The 19,654-nt window shown below is 51.4% G+C and overlaps 1 protein-coding gene across 6 annotated transcripts; it reads right to left on the reverse strand.

Annotated features, from left to right (window-relative positions):
* Nucleotides 1-3,949: 3,949 nt before the first annotated feature.
* On the reverse strand, nt 3,950-18,660 carry NMRAL1 (NmrA like redox sensor 1). Of its 6 annotated transcripts, none has more exons than XM_015442414.3 (6): nt 18,590-18,660; nt 18,120-18,195; nt 13,328-13,473; nt 9,251-9,500; nt 7,395-7,585; nt 3,950-4,215 (listed from the first exon to the last, which is right to left on the reverse strand). In XM_015442414.3, exons 2-6 carry the CDS (start codon nt 18,157-18,159, stop codon nt 4,036-4,038), a joined length of 807 nt encoding a protein of 268 aa, XP_015297900.2. In that variant the 5' UTR covers nt 18,160-18,195; nt 18,590-18,660; the 3' UTR covers nt 3,950-4,035. The 6 variants fall into 6 exon arrangements, with proteins under 6 accessions (XP_015297900.2, XP_005591179.2, XP_065392993.1 ...); XM_005591122.4 differs by having other exon boundaries at nt 13,235-13,473; XM_065536921.1 differs by having other exon boundaries at nt 18,460-18,660.
* Between the last annotated feature and the right edge of the window lie 994 nt (nt 18,661-19,654).

Raw genomic sequence — 19,654 nt, forward strand, 5'->3', positions numbered from 1 at the left:
ATTGCACTCTAGCCTAGGCAACAGCACGAGACTACATCTCAAAAAAAAAAAAAAAAAGGTGGCCGTGCAACAGCTGTAAAATTCCTTTCCAGGCCTGGGTTTGGTTTATTTCCACTTGTGCTCCTGATGTATGTGTTACCAGACTTCATAGCTTCGGAGTAGGGGCATGTATTTAAAAATGCAAGAAAAGGGCCAGGCATGGTGGCTCATGCCTGTAATCCCAACACTTTAGGAGGCCAAGGAGGGAGGATTGCATGAGCTCAGCAGCAAGATAGTGAGATCCCATCTCTACAAAAAATTTTAAAAACTTAGGCTTGCACCTGTAGTCTCAGCTCCTCGGAAAGCTTCAGGTGGCAGGATTCCTTGAGCTGGGGAGTTCAAGGCTGCAGTGAGCTGTGATCATGCAACTGCACTCCAGCCGAGGTGACACAGCCAGACCCTGTCTGAAGAAAATAAAGTATCTCTAGGCCCGTGAGCCTGTGGGAGGTGCATGTTTGGCACTTGCTTAAAAATTAGGAGGGTGGGCCAGGCATGGTGGCTCACGCCTGTAATCCCAGCACTTTGGGAGGCCAAGATGGGCGAATCATGAGGTCACGAGTTCGAGACCAGCCTGGCCAACATGGTGAAACCCCGTCTCTACTAAAAATACAAAAGTTAACCAGGTGTAGTGGTGTGTGCCTGTAATCCCAGCTACTCGGGAGGCTGAAGCAAGAGATCCCCTTGAACCTGGAAGGCAGAGGTTGCAGTGAGCCGAGATCACGCCACAGGATTCCAGCCTGAGTGGCAGAGCGAGACTCCATCTCAAAAACAAAACAAAACAAAACATTAGGAGGGTGGACAAGGCCAGCTCTCAGGGATTGGTCCTCAGCCCTGTCCCCACCTCAGGCCTGGGCTTGGGTTGTTTCCAACCTGAGCCTCCTCCTCACTCATAGTCCTTTGGGTTCTGGTGGACTGGCCTTTGTTTCCTTTCCTGTCAACCAAACCCCTCTCTGTCTGCAGGAATCCTCTCCAGGCCCACAGGCCTCCAGCTGCCCCTGCCCCTCTGTGTTCGTAGCACTGCAGAGCCGGCTCTGATGTGGAGGACGGCAGCTGCACAGCTCCTGCAAGAGGCTTGTTTCCCACTCTTGCTTGTTGATAAGTACTGTGCACGTCTTTTAACCAGAAGTTCTGCTGATTTGTCATGACCCTTGAAGGGTCACAAATGGGCCAGGTGGGAACGTAAAAGGTGAACTGGGTCCACAGTCATGTGGCCAAGGGCATGATCCACAGACTTTAGCTTACTGGTCACCTTCCCCAATGCTGCTCCTGTCCCCATTTGTTATTTATCCTTGCTGTTTTGTTTTTTGCAGCCCTTATGTCAATTTGTTTTTTGGATTTTATTTTTTTGAGACAGGTTTTCACTCTGTTGCCCTGGCTGGCGTGCGGTGGTGCAATCACAGCTCACCACAGCCTTGACCTCCTGGGCTCAAGTGATCCTCCCACCACAGCTTCCTGAGTAGCTAAGAGTACAGGCACATGCCACCATGCCTGCCACCATTTCTTCTATGTTTTTTGTTTTTGAGACAGAGTCTGCCTCTGTCGCCCAGGCTGGATAGAGTGCAGTGGTAGTCTCAGCTCACCACAACCTCCACCTCCTGGGTTCAACTGATTCTCCTGCCTCAGCCTCCCGAGTAGCTGAGACTACTGGCACATGCCACCACGCCCAGCTAATTTTTGTATTTTTTGGTAGAGACAGGGTTTCTCCACGTTGACCAAGCTGGTTTCGAACTCCTGACCTCAAGTGATCCACCTGCCTTGGCCTCCCAAAGTGCTGGGATTACAGGCATGAGCCACCATGCCTGGCCCTAGTTTTGTTTGTATTTCTTTTTTTTTTTTTTTGAAACGGAGTCTCGCTCTGTCGCCCAGGCCATCTGGGCTCACTGCAACCTCCGCCTCCTGAGTTCACGCAATTCTCCTGCCTCAGCATCCCGAGTAGCTGGGACTACAGGCGCCCGCCACCATGCCTGAGACGGGGTTTCACCGTGTTAGCCGGGATGGTCTTGATCTCCTGGCCTCGTGATCCACCTGACTCCGCCTCCCAAAGTGCTGGGATTACAGGTGTGAGCCACTGCGCCCGGCCTGTATTTCTTTTTTTTAGTAGAGATGGGGTCTTGCTATGTTACCCAGGCTCGTCTCAAACTCCTGAACTAAAACGTTCCTCCACCTCGGCCTCCCAAAGTGCCAGGATTACAGGCATGGATTTATAACTATTTATTGTTCGTTTCTATCAGGCTCACCCACTAAATAGAAGCTCCTCAAGGCAGGGAGCATACCCTTTTTTTGCTACATTGTATTTAGGGCCCAGCATACTGGTAAATTGTCAAAGAAACGCTTCAGTCAGTGGATAGAATGAACTTTTGTGCCTGGAGTACCAGAGCCAGGGTGGGGAAGTAAAAAAATAAAAATCGGCCGGGCGCGGTGGCTCAAGCCTGTAATCCCAGCACTTTGGGAGGCCGAGATGGGCGGATCACGACGTCAGGAGTTTGAGACCATCCTGGCTAACACGGTGAAACCCCGTCTCTACTAAAAAATACAAAAAACTAGCCGGGCGAGGTGGTGGGCGCCTGTAGTCCCAGCTACTCGGGAGGCTGAGGCAGGAGAATGGTGTAAAAACCCGGGAGGCGGAGCTTGCAATGAGCTGAGATCCGGCCACTGCACTCCAGCCTGGGCGACACAGCAAGACTCCGTCTCCAAAAAAAAAAATAAATAAATAAAAAAAAAATAAAAATAAATAAAAATCATGATGGTAGTCACACAAATCCAAACGTGTTGAAATTCACAGAACTGCTGGGCTTGGTGGTTGATACCCGTACTGTAATCCCAGCTACTCAGGAGGTTGAGGTGGAAGGACCACTTAAGCCTCGGAGGTGAAGGCTGCAGCGACCTATGACTGCGCCACTGCACTCCAGCCTGGGCAACAGAGCGAGACCTTGTCTCTTAAAAAAAATAATAATAATTGTCTGGGCGCAGTGGCTCATGCCTGTAATCCCAGCACTTTGGCAGGCCGAGGCGGGCAGATCACGAGGTCAAGAGATCGAGACCATCCTGGACAATACGGTGAAACCCCGTGTCTACTAAAAATACAAAAATTAGCTGGGCGTGGTGGTGGGTGCCTGTAATCCCAGCTACTTGGGAGGCTGAGGCAGGAGAATCACTTGAACCCAGGAGGCGGAGGTTGCAGTGAGCTGAGATCGCACCACTGTGCTCCAGCCTGTGACAGAGTGAGACTCCGTCTCAAAAAAAAAAAAAAAAAAAATCACAGAACTGCCATGGACCACAAACTCTCAGGCAAACGACTGTTCTCTCGGCCTCTGTCCCTCTTCTCTGTGACCCACCCCAGCAAGCAAGGTGGGTTGTTTCTCCTTCAGTTTTGCTTCCCAGCCTTTGCTGCAGGCAGCATCACCTTTTCCCAGCAGTGTCCAATCACTGTGCATTGTGGGCCACAGCTCTGCCACATCCAATTTTCCTTTTTCCAACCTGTTTGAAGGTCGCCTGTGTCCTGGACAGCACCCCAAGGCTGGCTCCTCCCAGGACAAGGATGAGGAGGAAAGGGAGAAGCCCCTTCCTCGCCCGCCCCCCCGCAGAGCCTGTCCCCAGCTCACATGTGCAGATGGCCTTACTGACTCTGGAGATGAAAAGGGGTGTGTCGGAAGCTTGGCTCCTGCGGCTCCTCTGTGTCCTGTGCTATGTCCCCGTCTGTAAATGAATTTCAAATGTGATGGGAACAAGAGGCTGCTGGTCAGAGCTGCTCTGCTAGCTGAGGTCAGAACGGGCCACTTCACACCTGTTTGAGTAAACACACGTGTAGGTCACTCGTCCCAGTCACCAAGTGATCCCTTCAGCCCTGGACCCCCTCTTACTGCTGTGTTGGTACCCAGCTATCACCCCAAGCCAAATCCTGGAAGCCATCTGGGAGAACAATGGCTTTATTCAGATGTCGGTGCCTCTGCCCCTCTGGTGTCCCCAACCCCCAAAAGGGGCTGCAAGATGGGCAGGTCACAGCAGGGCGAAGTCCCCTTTGTGCTGTTCCAGCCACTGGTCCAGCGTCAGGGCCTTGGGGTTGAGTCTCAGGGTCAGCTCGATGTCATGGTCGGGTCTCAGGGCATAGAAACGGAACATGTTGGCCAGGTCCCGGGCCCCGGGAAAGCCAAGCTTTTCATAGTCCTCAGGAGTCATCTGGAAGCAGAGAAGCCTGTTGTGGCCGGTGTCCTCCAGTGCCCTGGGAGGTGGCAGGCTGGGGGGGAAGGCCGGATGGGCTGGGGTCTCCCGACTTGCTACACCCAGAACCACTACTGTCTCGGTCGCTGACCCAGGTCCTCAGTACAAGGTCATTTGAAAACTTAGTAGAAGTTAGAAAAGCCGAAAGTTGAGAAACCGCTACTCTCCTGAGCAGCCTGACATTCTAGATCAGTTTAAAGATTGTTCTTAGCCAGAGGCTGTGGCTAATTCCCATAATCCCTGCACTTGGGGAGGCTGAGGCAGGCAAATCACTTGAGGCCAGGAGTTTTTGAGACCAGCCTGGCCACCACGGTAAAACCCCATCTCTACCAAAAATACAAAAATTAGCCGGGCCTGGTGGTGGATGCGTGTAATCCCCGCTACTTAGGAGGCTGAGACAGGAGAACTGCTTGAACCCAGGAGGTGGAGGTTACAGTGAGCTGAGATCACACCGTTGTACTCCAGCCTGGGTGACAGAGTGAGACCCTGTCTCAAAAATGAATAAATAAAAAGACTATTATTTTCAGATCATGAGATGAAAATATCTCAATCTCTTCCAAATCAGAGACCTCCCTGCATCACTTTCTTGCTCAAAAACCAAAGCTTGACCGGACATGGTGGCTCACACCTGTCATCCCAGCACTTGGGGAGGTGGAGGTGGGAGGATCGCTTGAGCCCAGGAGTTTGACACCAGCCTAGGCAACAAAGCGAGACCCCTTCTCTACAAAAAATTTTCAAAAATTGGCCAGGCCCAGTGGCATGCACCTACAGTCCCAGCTACTTGGGAGGCACAGGTGGTGGGGTTGCTTGAGCCTGGGAGGTTGAGGTTGCAGTGAGCTATGATTACGCCACTGCACTCCAGCCTGGACAAAAGAGTGAGACCGTCTCAAAAACAACACACACAAGACAAACAAACAAAAAACCAAAGCTGTTCCCATCCCCACTGAGCTGAATCTTAACTCCTCAGCTCCCCAAATCTTCCATGACCTGGCTCAGGCCTTTTTCTTTTTTAAAGCAATGTAAGTCATTTAGTGCATATTTTGGAGGTGTTAGGCATAGTACTAAAACAAAGCTTTTGCAGTTTTTTTCATTTAATCCTCACAACAAACCAAAGGGGTGTATACTATTGATACACTCATTTCACAGATGAGAAAACAGGTAGGGGGGGTCAGGAAACGTTCCTGAACTTACACATTGGCAGGTCTCAATGGCTGGAACCAGATCTCAGCCCAGGAGGCTGACCCCCCTAAACCCTGAACCTTTCTGTGCCACGGCCTCCTCCCATTACTGTACTGAGTCTCGGTAGGGCTCTAAGGGTGACTTTTGTCTTTGTTGTTGTTAAGACTGAGTCTTACTCTGTCGTTCAGACTAGAGTGGCGGTAGGGTGCACATAGCTCACTGCAGCCTCGAACTCCTGGGCTCAAGCAATCCTCCCACCTCAGCCTCCTGAATAGCTGGGACTACAGGCACGCAGCATCACACATGGCTAATTTTTATTTTTTCTAGAGAAGGGGTCTCCCTATGGTTCCCAGGCAGGTCTTGAACTCCTAGGCTCAAGTGATCCTCCTGCCTTGGCCTCCTGAATAGCTGGGGCAACAGGTGCTCACCACCACAATCGGGTTATTTTTGTATGTTTTGTAGAGATGGGGTCTCACTATGTTGCCTAGGTTTGTCTTCAACTCCTGAGCTCAAGCAATCCTCCTGCCACAGCCTCCCAAAGTGCTGGGATTACAGGTATGAGCCAACGTGCCCAACTAACTTTTGTCTTTTTTTTTTTTTTTTTTCTGAGATGGAGTCTTGCTCTGTCGCACAGGGTGGCATGCCGTGGCACGATCTCGGCTCACTGCAACCTCCGCTTCCCAGGTTCAAGCAATTCTCCTGCCTCAGCCTCCCTAATGGTTGGGGTTACAGGTGCTTGCAACCATGCCGGCTAATTTTTGTATTTTTAGTAGAGACAGTGTTTCACCATGTTGGCCAGGCTGGTCTCCAGCTCCTGACTTCGTGATCTACCCAGCTGGGCCTCCCACAGTGCTGGGATTACAGGTGTGAGCCACCATACCCAGCTCAACTTTTGTCTTTTGTTTGTTTGTTTAGTTTGAGACAGAGTCTCGCTCTGTCCCCTAGGCTGGAGTGCAGTGGCACGATCTAGGCTCACTGCAAGCTCCGCCTCCTGGGTTCACACCACTCTCCTGCCTCAGCCTCCCGAGTAGCTGGGACTATAGGCGCCCGCCACCACGCCCGGCTAATTTTTGTATTTTTAGTAGAGACGGGGTTTCACCGTGTTAGTCAGGATGGTCTTGATCTCTTGACCTCGTGATCCGCCTGCCTCGGCCTCCCAAAGTGCTGGGATTACAGGCGTGAGCCACCACGCCCAGCCCAACTTTTGTCTTTTAAGGACTCCAGTGTTTCCCAGATTCTTTTTGTTTGTTTGTTTGGAGTCTCGTTCTGTCACCCAGGCTGGAGTGCAATGGCATGATCTCGGCTTACTACAAACTCCGCCTCCTGGGTTCCAGTGATTCTCCTGCCTTAGCCTCCCAAGTAGCTGGGATTACAGGCGCCTACCACCACACCCAGCTAATTTGTTTATTTTTAGTAGAGATGGGGTTTCACCATGTTGGCCAGGCTGGTCTCGAACTCCTGACCTCAGGTGATCCACCTGCCTCAGCTTCCCAAAGTTCTGGATTACAGGCGTGAGCCACTGCACCCGGCCTTCCAGATTCTTTAATGAGTAGGTCTTACTTTCCTAATGGTAATGACAGACATTAGAAAACAGGTACCCAAGAGTCTGTCCAGTAGGCCTCCTGCCCACCCAGCCAGGCCAATATTGGGGGCAGGGGTTGGGCCTCTCTTTCTAGACTCTTTCCCTTCAAATCCCCTCCCACAGAGGAGCCCAGCAGGGCCTGCATTTTCACCCCTCCTCCTGGAAGCTTTTCTCACTACTTGGCCAAAACATCTAAGCCAGAAATTTCACTCTGTGGCCACTTAGCTCCTAGAACAGCAGAAAATAAACGTTGACAATGAACAAATGAATTTAGATGCATTTCCCAGAGGGGTGGGCAGCCCTGGATACACCCTCCCTATGGGGAGCTAGAAAGCCCTGACACAGCTGCCTGAGTCCCCTGGGGTGGGAGGCCCACCTTGGCATCGTGCACGACTTTGTGGGTGTGCTTGGTGAGCAGGGCAGCGTACTCCTCAGCCGTGTGCCTACAAGTACTCAGCCCGATGTTCTGGCCGATGTATTTTTCTGGCATCTTCAGCAGGCTGAGCACCACGGGACCCAGGTCGGACACAGACATGCCATCCATGGGAACGTCACCTGTGGGCAGGCCTGTGGGGCACAGACATGAGCTGGCACATGTCCCAAGGGCAGACCCGGACAGGGACAGAGCCCCTCTCCAAAGGGTCCAAGCTGGTTCTTCCCAGCAGTCAGCTGCATACTCCAGCACTCAGGCATAGCTAAGATATGTCTTGCTATTTGTGGTAGCACAGAGGTAGCAGTGGAATTCAGTCAGGAAGCAGGATGGAATCCAGCTACTGCCACCTGGGGCAGGCTGTTGAGGCTCTCTGAGTCTGGGTTGCTGCATTCCCAGAATGGGGCTAAGAACCTGGGCCTGCCCAGCTCTCTTAGCGCTAGGATGATGGACAAGGGACAAAGGAAAAGGACTTTGAAAGCTGCTACAGAGAGTGCGGCTGGAGCCCAGGGTCTCTGCTGATCCTGAGGCACCAGCCTGAAGTACTCTGTCACATCCTAAATTCCTGGAAGCTGGAATGTCCACCTCTGGGTGGATACTCTAAATACCAACTCACTTACCAGAAATCCTGATTAACCAGACACCAAGGGCTGGCCCAGAGCAGCACGTCCATGATAAAAGCTTGATAAATCCTGAATGAATGAATGACTTGCAACTTTCCAGGCTGAGGTTTTGTAGATGGGGAGGCTGGCAAGGGTCTGGGTGTGGCCCGTGGAATGCTTGGGTGCCATCCTCTTACCTAGAGACGGGCCAATGCAGCTACCTGTTCAGATCCCCTAGGAGCTCGAGGGCACAGAGCTCAGAGACCGGAGCAAGAGATAACCCTGACTGGAGGTTTTTTTTTTTTTTTTTGAGACAGAGTCTTGCTCTGTCGCCTAGGCTGGAGTGCAGTGGCGCCATCTCGGCTCACTGCAAGCTCCGCCTCTCGGGTTCACACCATTCTCCTGCCTCAGCCTCCAGAGTAGCTGGGACTACAGGCGCCCGCCACCGCGCCTGGCTAATTTTTTGTATTTTTAGTAGAGACAGGCTTTCACCATGTTAGCTAGGATGGTCTCGATCTTCAGACCCTGTGATCCACCCTCCTCAGCCTCCCAAAGTGCTGGGATTACAGGCCTGAGCCATCGCGCCCAGTCTTTTTTTTTGTCACGGGGTCTTGCTCTGTCGCCCAGGCTAGAGTGCAGTGCCACGATCTCAGCTCACTGCTACCTCCACCTCCTGGGTTCAAGCAATTCTCCTGCCTCAGCTTCCCAAGTAGGTGGGATTATAGGTGTGCACCACCATGCCGGGCTGGCTAATTTTTGTATTTTTAGTAGAGATGGGGTTTCACCATGTTGGCCAGGCTGGTCTCGAACTCCTGACCTCAGGTGATATCCCCACCTCAGCCTCCCAAAGTGCTGGGATTATAGGCATGACCCACCACGCCTGGTCCTCCTCCTTATCTTTGAAGGAGAACTGACAATCACTAGGTCCTCTCTGTAAAGCCTTCCAATGGACCAAGCGAGCATTGCATCATCACTGTCTCAGTAGATCTTGCCACCCTTGCAAACCTCAGTATAAAGCCCATCTCACAGAACAGGAAGTCGAGGCCCCACAAGCTGACAGGACATGCTCAGTCCTGGGCCCAACGTGAGGGAGCCATGGCTTGGACCTGGTACCACGTGACAGCGGCCCAAGGTCTGCTACACTAACAGCTTCACAAGGTGGAGAGCTCTGCCTCACCATGTGCGAGGAAGGGCACTCACTCAGCAAGTAGCTCTTTCCATCTGGGGCTTTCTGGGGCAAGAAGTGGGAGAGGAAGTTCTCGAAATAGCAGGGCAGCCGCACACTGGTCATGGGAACGCCGATGTCTCGGAAATATTCCTCCACCTCTCCTTTGCCGTCAAAGTGCGCCGCGGTCAATCTCCCTGCCGTCAGCTTCTTGATGTTCTGTAGGCCGCTATAGACCACATAGTGGAGGCCCAGACGCTTGGCCAGATCAGCGAGCAGCTTCCCCTGGAGGGCAGGGATAGAGAGATCACAAGGCTCAGAGGAAGGACGTCTGTCCCTGGTCACGGCCCCAGTGTTCTAATCCCAGAGCGGCCACCATCTGCGAGGTTAACAGCCAGACCCCACTTACCCCTGAGGAGGCCCCCTCTCCTGGAATGATGTTCACATATGACAGCACACCCGTTAACACAGCCCTGGAAGCCTTCTACCAGCCACCAACTCTGGCCCACCATGTGCAACACAGGAGGGGCGAGGAGGTCGGCTGCAGGGGGACGGCCTACATGGAGGCCCAAAGGATAATGCACGTGTCCCATTTCTGCTGGTGTGAGAACACCCTGCCCACAGAGCTCAGCCATCTTCCTTGGAGAGCCCTGGGAGACTATAGTGACACCACAGCTGCATAGGTTCCAATCAGGCTCTGCCATGTACAAGCTGTGTGACCCTGGACAGGTGATGGCACCATCCTGAGCTCGTTGGTTAAATGCAGATGACAACACTACCTACTGCATGAGGTGATGCAGGGATTCGGACGGTGGCCTCCAAAAAGATACGCCACATCCTCACTCCTGAAACGTGTGAATGTGACCTTATTCAGAAAAAGGGTCTTGGCAGATGTAATTATGTGAAGGATCTTGAGATGGGAACATCCTGCACTAACTAGATGGGCCCTAAATCCAGTAACCAGGGTACTTATGAGAGACGGGAGAGGAGATGAACTTGGAGAAGGCCATGTGAAGAGGGAAGCAGAGATGGGAGCTTTGTGGCCACAAGCCAAGGAACACCTGGAGCCACAAGAAGCTGGAAACGGTGAAGAAGGATTTCCCTCGAACCCCTTGTTTTGGTTCGTTTTGTTGTGAGATGGAGTCTCACTTTGTCACCCAGGCTGAAGTGCAGTGGCACAATCGTGGCTCACTGCAAGCTCTGCCTCCCAGGTTCACGCCATTCTCCTCTCTTAGCCTCCTGAGTAGCTGGGACTACAGGTGCCCGCTACGACTCCCGGCTAATTTTTTTCTATTTTTAGTAGAGACAGGGTTTAACTGTGTTAGCCAGGATGGTCTCGATCTCCTGACCTCGTGATCTACCCGCCTGGCCTCCCAAATTGCTGGATTACAGGCGTGAGCCACCGCGCCCAGCCTGTTTTTTTTTTTTTTTTTTGAGACGGAGTCTCACTCTGTCGCCCAGGTTGGAGTGCAGTGGCCGGATCTCAGCTCACTGCAAGCTCCACCTCCCAGGTTTACGCCATTCTCCTGCCTCAGCCTCCTGAGTAGCTGGGACTACAGGCACCCGCCACCTCGCCCGGCTAGTTTTTTGTATTTTTAGTAGAGACGGGGTTTCACCGTGTTGGCCAGGCTGGTCTTGAACTCCTGACCTTAAGTGATCTGCCCACCTCAGCCTCCCAAAGTGCTGGGATTACAAGCATGAACCACCGCACCCAGCCTCAAAGCCTCTGGAGAGAGGGTGACGTTGCTGACACCTTGATTTTGGACTTCTAGCTTCTAGAATATCAGAGAATCGATTTCTATGATTTTTGTTTTTGTTTTGTTTTTGAGACAGAGTCTACCTCTGTTGCCCAGGCTGGAGTGCAGTGGCACAATCTTGGCTCACTGCAACCTCGGGTTCAAGCGATCCTCCTGCCTCAGCCTCCTGAGTAGCTGGGATTACAGGCGCCCACCACCACGCCCAGCTAATTTTTGTATTTTTGGTAGAGACGGGGTTTCACTGTCTTGGCCAGGCTGGTCTCAAACTCCTTTTTTTTTTTTTTTTTTTTTTTTTTTTTTTTTTTTTTTTTTTGAGACGGAGTCTCTCTCTGTCACCCAGGCTGGAGTGCGGTGGCCGGATCTCTGCTCACTGCAAGCTCCGCCTCCCGGGTTTACGCCATTCTCCTGGCTCAGCCTCCCGAGTAGCTGGGACTACAGGCGCCCGCCACCTCGCCCGGCTAGTTTTTTGTACTTTTTAGTAGAGACGGGGTTTCACCGTGTTAGGCAGGATGGTCTCGATCTCCTGACCTCGTGATCCGCCCGTCTCGGCCTCCCAAAGTGCTGGGATTACAGGCTTGAGCCACCGCGCCCGGCCTCAAACTCCTGACTTCAAGTGATCCGCCCGCCTTGGCCTCCCAAAGTGCTGGGATTACAAGCGTGAGCCACCGCGCTCAGCTGATTTCTATGGTTTTAAGCCACGTGGATTGTGGTCCTTTGTTGTGACAGTACCAGGAAGCCCACACGGAATCATCAGGATTAGAAATAAGATCTGCTGGGCTGGGCGCAGTGACTCACAACTGTAGTCCCAGCACTTTGGGAGGCCGAGGCAAGCAGATCACCTGAGGTCAGGAGTTCGAGACCAGCCTGACCAACATGGAGAAACCCCGTCTCTACTAAAAATACAAAAAAATTAGCCAGGCATGGTGGCACATGCCTGTAATCTTAGCCACTCGGGAGGCTGAGGCAGGACAATCACTTGAACCCCGGAGGCGGAGATTGCGGTGAGCCAAGATTGCGCCATTGCACTCCAGCCTGGGCAAAAAGAGCGAAACTCAGTCTCAAAAAAGAAAGAAAGAAAGAAAAGAAATAAGATCTGCTTAGGGCCGGGCATGTGGTTTACGCCTGTAATGCCAGCACTTTGGGAGGCCAAGGCGAGCAGATCAGATGAGGTCAGGAGTTCAAGACCAGCCTGGCCAACATGGTGAAACCCTGTCTCTACTAAAAATACAAAAATTAGCTGGGCGTGCTGGTGCACACCTGTAATCCAAGCTACTCGGGAGGCTGAGGCAGGAGAATTGCTTGAATCTGGGAGGCAGAGGTTGCCGTGAGCTGAGATTCCACCACTGCACTCCAGCCTGTGTGACGGAACAAGACTCCGTCTTAAAAGATCTGGCCAGTCACAGTGGCTCACGCCTGTAATCCCAGCACTTTGGGAGGCCGAGGCGGGCGGATCACAAGGTCAGGAGATTGAAACCATCCTGGCTAACATGGTGAAACCCCGTTTCTACTAAAAATACAAAAAATTAGCCGGGCATGGTGGCAGGCGCCCGTAGTCCCAGCTACTCGGGAGGCTGAGGCAGGAGAATGGCATGAAACCCAGGAGGCGGAGCTTGCAGTGAGCCAAGATTGCGCCACCACACTCCAGCCTGGGGGACAGAGCGAGACTCCGTCTCAAAAAAAAAAAAAACAAGATCTGTGTTAATCAGAGAAGTTGTCTTTGTACGTTCTATATAATGGGTTTCTAGGTAAGACCATAATTGAAGAAAGGGTCAAGGCTAATAACAAGTTTTGATGGGTACATGTGGACATGAAGGCAACAACAGACACTGGGGACCATGGGAGGGAGGGAGGCAAGGGTTGAAAACCTACCTACTGGGTACTGTGCCCACTACCTGGGTGACAGGTCAGGTCACACCCCAGACCCCAGCATCACTCAATATACCAATGTAACAAACCTGTGCATGTACCCCCGAATCTAAAATAAAAGTGTAAATTCTTTTTTTAAAAAAGCAACTTCTAACATTTTTCATTAAAAAACAAACAAACAGACCAGGTGTGGTTGCTCAGTGAGACTGGGACTGTCTCAAAAAAAAAAGTCATTGGACGCAACAGCGTCCACCTGCTTCACAGCCTAGAGCAGGCAGAGGTATGAAGGAGAGGGAAAGGCCTGCCGTGGTCAGCCCTCCCTGCAGAGTTGGAGCTCCTCCCAGGCGCTCTGCTCCTAGCCTGGCCCAGCCTCCCTGCAGCTCCTGCTTCCCTCACCTGCTTGACCTCCTTCTCCTGGCTGCAGCTCTCCCAGTAATTGGTCACAATGAAGGTGGCGTAAGCCCCATTCAGGGCCAGTTCCATGCTGACCTGGTCATCTTGGTCTCCCTTCACTACTTCTGCACCTTGCAGCCTCAGCTCCTTTGCTGCCTTCTTCCCAGGGTTTCGGGTCACCACTCGAACCTTGAATGTTCCATCTTCCAGGAGCGTGCGGGCCACGGAGCCACCCTGGGCACCTATAAAGAGTCAAAAACACCTCCCAGGTCAAACCTGCCTGAAAGTCCCACTGAAGGGCGAAACCCTGAAGGGAGTGCTCCACCACAGCAAGGAACACCCAGGAAACCTTCTCAGCGATGATTCTCATTCAATTATTTTTATTTTATTTTATTTTATTTTATTTATTTTTTTAAGATGAAGTCTCACTCTATCGCCCAGGCTGAAGTGCAGTGGTACGATCTTGGCTTGGTGAAACCCCACCTCTATCAAAAAATACAAAAATTAGCTGGATGTGGTGGCACATGCCCATACTCCCTGCTACTCAGGAGGCTGAGGCACGAGAATTGCTGGAACCCAGGAGGCGGAGGTTGCAGTGAGCTGAGATTGCACCACGGCACTGCAGCCTGGATGACAGAGTGAGAATCTGTATCAAAAAAAAAAAAAAAAAAAAGGCCAGGCACGGTGGGTCACGCCTGTAATCACAGCACTTTGGGAGGCCAGGGCGGGTGGATAACAAGGTCAGGAGATCGAGACCATCCTGGCTAATACGGTGAAACCCCGTCTCTGCTAAAAATACAAAAACTTAGCCAGGCGTGGTGGCGGGTGCCTGTAGTCACAGCTACTCAAGAGGCTGAGGCAGGAGAATCACTTGAACCCAGGAGGTGGAGCTTGCAGTGAGCCCAGATCACGCCACTGCACTCCAGCCTGGGTGACCTGGGTGACAAAGTGAGACTCCCTCTCAAAAAAAAAAGGGCCGGCGCAGTGGCTCACACCTGTAATCCCAGCACTTTGAGACCAAGACGGGTGGATCACCTGAGGTCGGGAGTTTGAGAACACCCTAACCAACATGGAGAAACCACTGTCTCTACTAAAAATACAAAATTAGCCAGGCATGGTGGCACATGCCTGTAATCCCAGCTACTCAAGAGACTGAGGCAGGAGAATTGCTTGAACCCGGGAAGCGCAGAGGTTGCGGTGAGCCAAGATCGTGCCATTGCACTCCAGCCTGGGCAACAAGAGCGAAACTTGGTTTCAAAAAAATAAAGGTAAAAATATTTATGATGTAATAAAGTAAAAAAAGTAGAATACAAAACCATATTCAGGCTGGGTTCAGTGGCTGTAATCCCAGCACTTTGGGAGGCTGAAGTGGGTGGATCATGAGGTCAGGAGTTCAAGACCAGCCTAGCCAAGATGGTGAAACCCCATCTCTACTAAAAATAAAAAAAATTAGGCCGGGCGCAGTGGCTCACGACTGTAATTCCAGCACTTTGGGAGGCCGAGGCGGGAAGATCACGAGGTCCGGAGATCGAACAAGGCGAAACCGTTCTGGTTAACATGGTGAAACCCCATCTCTAGTAAAAATACAAAAACTTAGCCAGCCATGGTGGCAGGTGCCTGTAGTCCCAGCTACTTGGGAGGCTGAGGCAGGAGAATGGCGTGAACCCAGGAAGTGGAGCTTGCAGTGAGCCGAGATTGAGCCACTGCACTCCAGCCTGGGCGACAGAGCAAGACTCCGTCTCAAAAAAAAAAAAAATTTGCTGGGCACGTGGCAAGAGCCTGTAATCCCAACTACTCGGGAGGCTGAGGCAGGAGAATCGCTTGAACCAGGGTGGCAGAGGCTGCAGTGAGCTGAGATTGGGCCACTGCACTCCAGCCTGGGTGACAGAGTAAGACTCTGTCTCAAAACAAAACAAAAACATATTCAGATCTTGATGGGATTTGAATTCTTCCTGAAGTAGAATATACAGCCATATTCAGATACACAACCATATTAAGATCTGCTCAAAAACGGGACAAAGAAAAATAGTTAAAAGAAAGGAATACAAAAACTTATTCCGATCTCAATGGAGCTTGAGTCACACAGGCATGCGCATCTGTCAGATATACCCTTAAGATTTTGTGCATTGCAGCTGGGCACGGTGGCTCATGCCCATAATCCTGACACTTTGGGAGGTTGAGTCAGGCAGATGTCTTGAGCCCAGGAGTTTGAGACCAGCCTGGGCAATGTGGTGAAACTGGCAACAAGGCGAAACCCTATCTCTACAAAAAAATACAAAAATTAGCTGGGCATGGTGGCATGTGCCTCTAGTCCCAGCTACCAGGGAGGCTGAGGCTGGAGGAAAGCCTCAGCCTGGGAGATTGTTGAGGCTGCAGTTAGCCGTGATCACACACACCACTGCACGCCAGCCTGGGTGACAGAGTAAGGCCCTGTCTCCAAAAAAAAAAAAAAAAAATTTTTATATATACCTCATAATTTAAAAATCTGTAAACAAATACTGAATTCTAGCTAATGTCATGCATGCCTTAGTATGGAAGGGCAGTGTACACATATCTGCAATTTACACGGAAATCCATCAAAAATAAGGACTGAGGCCAGGCACAGTAGCTCATAACTGTAATCTGAGCACTTTGGGAAGGTAAGGGGGGTGAGTTTTGCTTGAGGCCAGGAGTTTGAGACCAGTCTGGGCAGCAGGGCGAGACCCTGTCTCTACAAAAAATTAAAAAATCAGCTAGCCTGTTAGCGCTCATCTAAAGTTCCAGCTACTCAGGAGACTGAGGCAGGAGGATTGCTTGAGGCTTGGAAGTCAAAGCTGCAGTGAGTGATGACTGAGCCACTGCACTCCAGCCTGGGCAACAGAGCAAGACCCTGACTCAGAAAAAAGTGTACACCAATGTTCATGGCAGCATAATAGCCAAAAAGTGGAAATAAATCAAGTTCCATCCATTGATGAATGGATAAACAGAATGTGGTCTATCCATACAGTGGAATATTAGCTATAAAAATGAGTAAAGCTGTGAGGAGTTTGAGACCAGCCTGACCAACATGGTGAAACCCCGTCTCTACTAAAAAACTATAAAATTAGCTGAGTGTGGTGGTACACGCCTGTAATACCAGCTACTTGGGAGGCTGAGGCAGGAGAATTGCTTAAACCCGGGAGGCAGAGGTTGCAGCGAGCAGCGATCGCGCCATTGCACTCCAGCCTGGACAACAAGAGAGAAACTCTGTCTCAAAAAAAAAAAAAAAAAAAGAGTAAAGCTGGCCAGGTGCGGTGGCTCACACCTCTAATCCCAGCACTTTAGAAAGCTGAGGTGGGCAGATCACCTGAGGTCAGGAGTTCGAGACCAGTCTGGCCAACATGGTGAAACCCCGTGTCTACTAAAAATACAAAAATTAGCCAGGCATGGTGGCTTACGCCAGTAGTCCCAGTTACTCAGGAGGGTGACACAGGAGAATTGCTTGAACCCGGGTGGCAGAGGTTGCAGTGAGCAGAGATCACGCCACTGTACTGCGGCCTGGGCAACAGAGGGGGACTCTTGTCTCAAAAAAAAAAAAAAGAGTAAAGCCCGGACACACACTATAACACGAACAAACCTTGAAAACATGCTAATTGAAAGAAGTCAGACAGAAAAGGCTACATATTATGATTTTATTCATATGAAATGTCCCGAATAGATAAATCCATAGATACCAAAAGTAGATTGGAGCTTTCTAGGGGTTGGCTGGGAGGAGTTAGAATGGGGAGTAACTATTCATGGGTTCATGGAGTTCATTTTTTTTTTTTTTTTGAGATCAGGTCTCACTCTGTCACCCAGGCTGGAGTGCAGTGGCACAATCAGGTCATTGCAGCCTTGACCTACTGGACTCAGGTGATCCTCCCACCTCAACCTCCCAGGTAGCTATAGGTGCATGTCACCATGGCCGGCTAATTTTTGTATTTTTTTGTAGAGACGAGGTTTTGCCATGTTGCTTAGGCTGGTCTGAAACTCCTCAGCTCAAGCCATCTGCCCACTTGGTCCAACTAAAGTGCTGGGATTACAGGGTTGAGTCACTGCACCTGGGTCAGAGTTTCTTTTTGCCGTGATGGGAATTTTCTAAAATTGATTGTGGTGATGGTTGTACAATTCTGTGAATACACTAGAAACCAGTGAGTTGCACACTTTAAACAGGTGGATTGTATAGTATGAGAATTATATCTCAATAAAGCTGTTATAGATATTAAATATGTATAAATAAAAAAATAGGAGTGAAATAATATGCTATCATTTTTAAAAATGATAACGTGTTATCTACTCTGGCAGGATATTCAAGAAACTTGGTAACAGCGATAGATGAGGTAGAAGAGGAGGCTAGAAAGAAGATTTAATTTTGGTATCATGTTCAAGTACTCCTATTCAAGTAAGTTAAGTAACTTGTTTTTTTTAATTTGGAAAGCAGGTCGGGCATGGTGGCTCACGCCTGTAATACCAGCACTTCGGGAGGCCGAGGCGGGTCGATCGCCTGAGGTCAGGAGTTTGAGACCAGCCTGACCAATACGATGAAACCCGAACTCTACTAAAAATACAAAAATTAGCTGGGCATGGTGGCATGCGCGTAATCCCAGCTACTTGGGAGGCTGAGACAGGGGAATAGCTTGAACCCGGGAGGCAGAGGTTGCAGTGAGCTGAGATAGTGCCACTGCACTCCAGCCTGGGTGACAGAGCAAAACTCCGTCTAAAAAAAAAAAAAAAAAATGGAAAGCAATTCTGGCCTCGTTCCTGCGATCACAGCCCCAACTCGGGTCGGGGGTCCCAGTGACCTTACCCCTCCCTGCAGACCCCAGGACGGGCGGTCTTCAGGGCTGGGCGCCCTGGTTCTTCAGGGGCCCCAGTCTGGGGTTTCGCTCACCTGTGCCTCCGAAAACCACCACCAGTTTCTTGTCCGCCATGAGGACGACAAGGGGACGAATGCGGTCCAGAGAGATCTGGGGGTAGTGGGAGGCGTGGAATTGGGGGTGGGGCCCGGGTTCCCGCCAGGAGCGACAAGGGACCCCCCATTGTCTGCGCACCGAGTATGTGTGGAGGCGGGCAGCTGGGCCCGGAGCGGCAAGACGCCTGTCCCGAGATATCGGGGTCCTGCGACCCTCCTCGTCCCCCTTGGGCCCGATCCCCTCCCCTCCTCCGTCCCGCCTCCCCCGCCCGAGTCTGGTCACCCGCCCCCTGGCCCGGGTTCCACCGGCTGGAGTGACCTCCTTGCCGCGGCCTGGCCGGAACAAGTTCCAGGAGCCCGGGACCCCGATTCTGCGGCCAAGTCCACTGCAGAGGCGGGAATGGAGCTGCCCGCGAGGCGCCGACCCCTCCTCGCAGCTCCGGCCCCACCTGGCAGAGCGCCGCTGCCGGGAGCACAGCGTAGGAGGACCCCTGGCTGTAGCGGCCAATCCGGAAGTGTCGGCAGAAACTCCTCCTCCGGCGCTGTTGGCTCCTCCTTGCTCCTGCGGGACTTTGCGTCCTTTCCGGGTTTGCCCGCCCCAGGCCCGTGCGCAGTGAATTTGTGTAAATCCGGTTAGACCGAAATGAGCGAGGTGAAGAGCCCCTTAACCGAATGCTGCGGGTGACCACTGGGAGGAGGAGAAAAATTACCTCTTTATCTTGTACGAACATCTGAATTTTCAGGTATTTGGCGTCAGGCAAAGATAGTTAAAGCAATGTCCACGACTCTTACCCCTTGAGGCCTTGTCCGCTGGATATTTGCTTTGCCTAACTCACTTTAAAAATTTTATTATTTTATTTTATTTTTTTGAGACAGGGTCTCCCTCTGTCGTCCAGGCTGGAGTGCAGTGGTGCGATCTCGGCTCACTGCAACCTCCGCCCCCCGGTGCAAGAGATTCTCCTGCCTGAGCCTCCCGAGTAGCTGGGATTACAGGCACCCACCACCGAGCCCAGCTAGTTTTTGTATTTTTAGTAGAGACAGGGTTTCACTTTCTTGGCCAGGCTGGTCTTGAACTCCTGACCTCGTGATCCACCCACCTCGGCCTCCCAAATTGCTGGGATTACAGGCGTGAGCCACCTCACCCGGCCTTTTCTTTTTAAGACAGAGTTTGGTTCTGTCGCCTAGGCTGGAGTGCAGTGGTGGCACAATGTTGGCTCAGTGCAACCTCCGCCTCCTGGGTTCAAGCGATTCTCCTGTCTCAGTTTCCTGAGTAGCTGGGATTACGGGCATGTGCCACTAAGGGAGGAGACCACCCCTCATATTGTCTTATGCCCAATTTCCACCTCCAAAGAAAGAAGTTAAAAACTAAAAGGCAGAAATGGAATCCACAGGCAGATAGCCCAGCACCACGCCCTGGGCCTGGTAGTTAAAAATCAAGCCCTGACCTAACTGCTTGTGTTATCTATAGATTTCAGACATTGTATGGAAAAGCATCCTGAAAATCCCTGTCCTGT

This window comes from Macaca fascicularis, chromosome 20, assembly GCF_037993035.2.
Source record: "Macaca fascicularis isolate 582-1 chromosome 20, T2T-MFA8v1.1".
Taxonomy (NCBI): domain Eukaryota; kingdom Metazoa; phylum Chordata; class Mammalia; order Primates; family Cercopithecidae; genus Macaca; species Macaca fascicularis.

Coding starts and splice junctions, on each gene's coding strand:
- NMRAL1 (XM_005591122.4), bottom strand. CDS start 18,159: ATGGCGGACAAGAAACTGGTGGTGGTTTTCGGAGGCACAG. Junction 13,474..18,119: donor GGTGGTTTTCGGAGGCACAG/GTGAGCGAAACC, acceptor GACTCTTTATAG/GTGCCCAGGGTGGCTCCGTG. Junction 7,586..9,250: donor TGGAAAGAGCTACTTGCTGA/GTGAGTGCCCTT, acceptor TGTGCCCCACAG/GCCTGCCCACAGGTGACGTT.